General features: G+C 31.7%; 1 protein-coding gene across 1 annotated transcript; it reads left to right on the top strand.

Moving 5' to 3' along the window:
• Nucleotides 1–1909: 1909 nt before the first annotated feature.
• On the top strand, nt 1910–2416 carry LOC145952428 (uncharacterized). Its single transcript, XM_083064791.1, has one exon. The coding sequence runs from the start codon at nt 1910–1912 to the stop codon at nt 2414–2416; it is 507 nt and encodes a 168-aa protein (XP_082920917.1).
• Nucleotides 2417–2922: the final 506 nt, after the last annotated feature.

Here is a 2922-nt window from a genome sequence, read left to right as displayed (position 1 = left end):
AAAAAAAATTGCTTTCAATAGTTGGTGTTGGTTGAATAGTCTCTAAAGACAACATTATTCTAAAGTTTGCATAAAAAAACGTGTGGTCCAAGCCATTCTTAACACTTAACAATATCATTATTTTTTTTATAAAAAAAATCATTTACATCAACCTAACTGACACTTTATAATTTAATTTTATATTGTATTTAAATATTAGAATATAATATTATATAAACATAATTTAATTTACTAAATTAATTATGTCAATCAAGTCGACACTAACTAAATATTTTTTAGTAATATTTAATTAGTGATAGATAGTGTTGACTTAACCAACACTTTATTTTCTAATTCTAAAATAATAAAAAGAAAATCCAAAAGGGGAGACTACTCATCCCAAAAGGTCAAAACAATCCACTTTTCATCAAAATCCTTAAATCTAAATCAAACCCCACCCATCCTCTTTGAACTCACCAATCTCTCTCGTTGGAACCTTTCTTTAGTCGAGACTTTCTACAAGTCATTCACATAAATTCATTTGCACTTTCTTGCTTGGTTATTGTGCTTGCAGGTAATTTTTTTTCGCACTCTTTCTATTGCTATTATTAAATGATTCTCTTTTAATTGGATTTACTTTAATTTGCTATTTCTCTCATTTTCTTGTTTACCCATTTTTTCGCACCTTTCTATAGCATTATTGATAATGATGTTTCTTTGGAACATGAGATTGATGTTGTTGTAGCTAGTAGTGGTAGAGTGAAGAGTTTGAACTGCAATAGAGTGAAGTAATGCCCAACATGTATTTTTGGGGGTATTGATGCATCCAATTTGAATGGTTCATGGTTAATGATGACTTGGGTCATTTATAGTTTTGGTTAATTTTGAGACGTTAATTAGAAATGTAATTTAATTTTGTTCATCATTTTGCTTTTATAACTAGGGAGTGTAGCTATTAGCTTAATCGATTGTTGGATTCTTAATTTCCTTCTATATAGCTTAAGCTTATTTAACAACAATTAATTTAATGTTGATCGATGTGATCTTCCTAATGTTTAATTACAAAAGCTTGAATTATTATTACCTAGAACAAAATTGTGCCTTTGGTCATGTCACTTGTTTTTCCAAGACTAGAGAACGATTTGAAATCGAATTTTAAAGCAGTTTTTTTGTGAATTAAAAACCTCAATTTTGTGTGTTTGTTTCACTTGGTTAAGTGTTGGAAGGAGCAATTTTTTCAATTTGCAAGTGAGAGGGGTGTCTGTCGAGTTTATAGGTATCTAGACTAGTGAGAAATGAATAACATGAATATTGTTTGAATAGAATTAAAAAAAAAAACAATGTTCTTCGAAAATTCTCTTGAATGAAAAAAGGTCGAGTTTAGAAAGTGTGGAAACATTCAAAAGCACTCTTTGAGTGAGAAAGTTACCAATTGCAAAAAGTGGCGAGAAATTTGAACGGAAGGGAATGTTAAAATATGATACAAACTTCTAGAATAATCTAGATTTTTATAGAAAAATACATAGGTATGCTAGTAACTACTAGATACAAATCCTAGAATTATGTAGAAAATTACACATAGATAGAAAATTCTAGAAATAGATATCTCTAGAATTTTCTACATAAAACATGAATGTGGTGTTGAGGCCTATATATACCAAGCAACTAGTAAGTCATTTTCATTACTCAAATATATTCCAACTATTCCTCTAAACTAGTTTTCCTCTCAACTAAGTCTATCATTATAAATTTGCCTCCCCATTCTTTCTACCAATCAAATAAGTTTTTACTATTTGATAATTCATAAACTAACAGTGGTACCAGAGCTACGTTCGGTCATCTACTGGGCGTAGAAATATTACCCCACTACTTCCAAAAAAATATTTCCCAATATTCTACCCACTTTCAAAAAAAAAACAAATTCTAATCCATGGCTAACACCACTCAACCATCATCTATCCCTATTCCCATTTTTAATGGTGAAAATTATGATTTTTGGAGTACAAAAATGAAAACATATTTCACCTTCCAAGATTTATGGGACACGATAGAAGAAGGATTTTCTACTCTAGAAGACACATCATCTCTTACTGTGGCTCAAAAAAAGGAGTTGAAAGAGAACAAACAAAAGAATTCAAAGGCATTATTTATTTTGCAACAAGCTGTGACCGATACAATTTTTTCGAGAATAATGGGTGCAACAACAGCCAAAGAAGCATGGACTACGCTGCAGGAGGAGTTCGAAGGAAGTGAAAAGGTACGTGCCGTAAAATTACAAACTCTACGGCGTAACTTTGAATTGTTAAATATGAAGGAATCTGAGACCGTAAAGGACTACTATTCTAAGATAAAAGAAATGGTTAACCAAATGAGAGCGTACTGGGAAAATATTCTTGACAAGAAAATTGTGGAGAAAATTTTAATTAGTGTAATATGATCCAATCGTGACAACAATTGAGCAAACAAAAGATCTATCTACCTTATCAGTAACAGAGTTGATGGGGTCACTTGAAGCTTATGAGCAAAGGTTGAATAGGCATGATGAAGACTCAACTGAAAATGCCTTTCAATCAAAGCTCAAATTACGGTCTCAAAATAAAGATAAAAGGAATAATGGAGAAACTTCTAGAAATAAAGAGAATTCTAGAAATTTCTCTAGAAATTATCAGAATGAATATCCTCCATGCGGCATTTGCAAGAGGACAAATCATGCCGAGAAAGACTGTCGATATCATGGAAAGCCACAATGCCACCACTGCAAAAAAATTGAACATATGGAGAAGTATTGTCGCAACAAAAATAAGCATCAAGCAAACTTTGCTGAAGAGAAAGATGGTGAGCAACATCTTTTCTATGCTAGCCAAGATTCCAATAGTGAAACAAGTAGAAGTTGGTACTTGGATAGCGGCTGCAGCAATCATATGGCCAAAGATGCAAGCATCT

Source organism: Cajanus cajan, chromosome 10 (genome assembly GCF_000230855.2).
Source record: "Cajanus cajan strain Asha chromosome 10, NIPB_CcT2T_4, whole genome shotgun sequence".
NCBI classification, from domain to species: domain Eukaryota; kingdom Viridiplantae; phylum Streptophyta; class Magnoliopsida; order Fabales; family Fabaceae; genus Cajanus; species Cajanus cajan.
The sequence above is the reverse complement of the archived record's forward strand: the minus strand, read 5'-3'. Positions and strand labels throughout refer to the sequence as shown.

What these genes read in the sequence shown, in the direction of transcription:
- LOC145952428 (XM_083064791.1), top strand. Translation starts at nt 1,910, where the DNA reads ATGGCTAACACCACTCAACCATCATCTATCCCTATTCCCATTTTTAAT.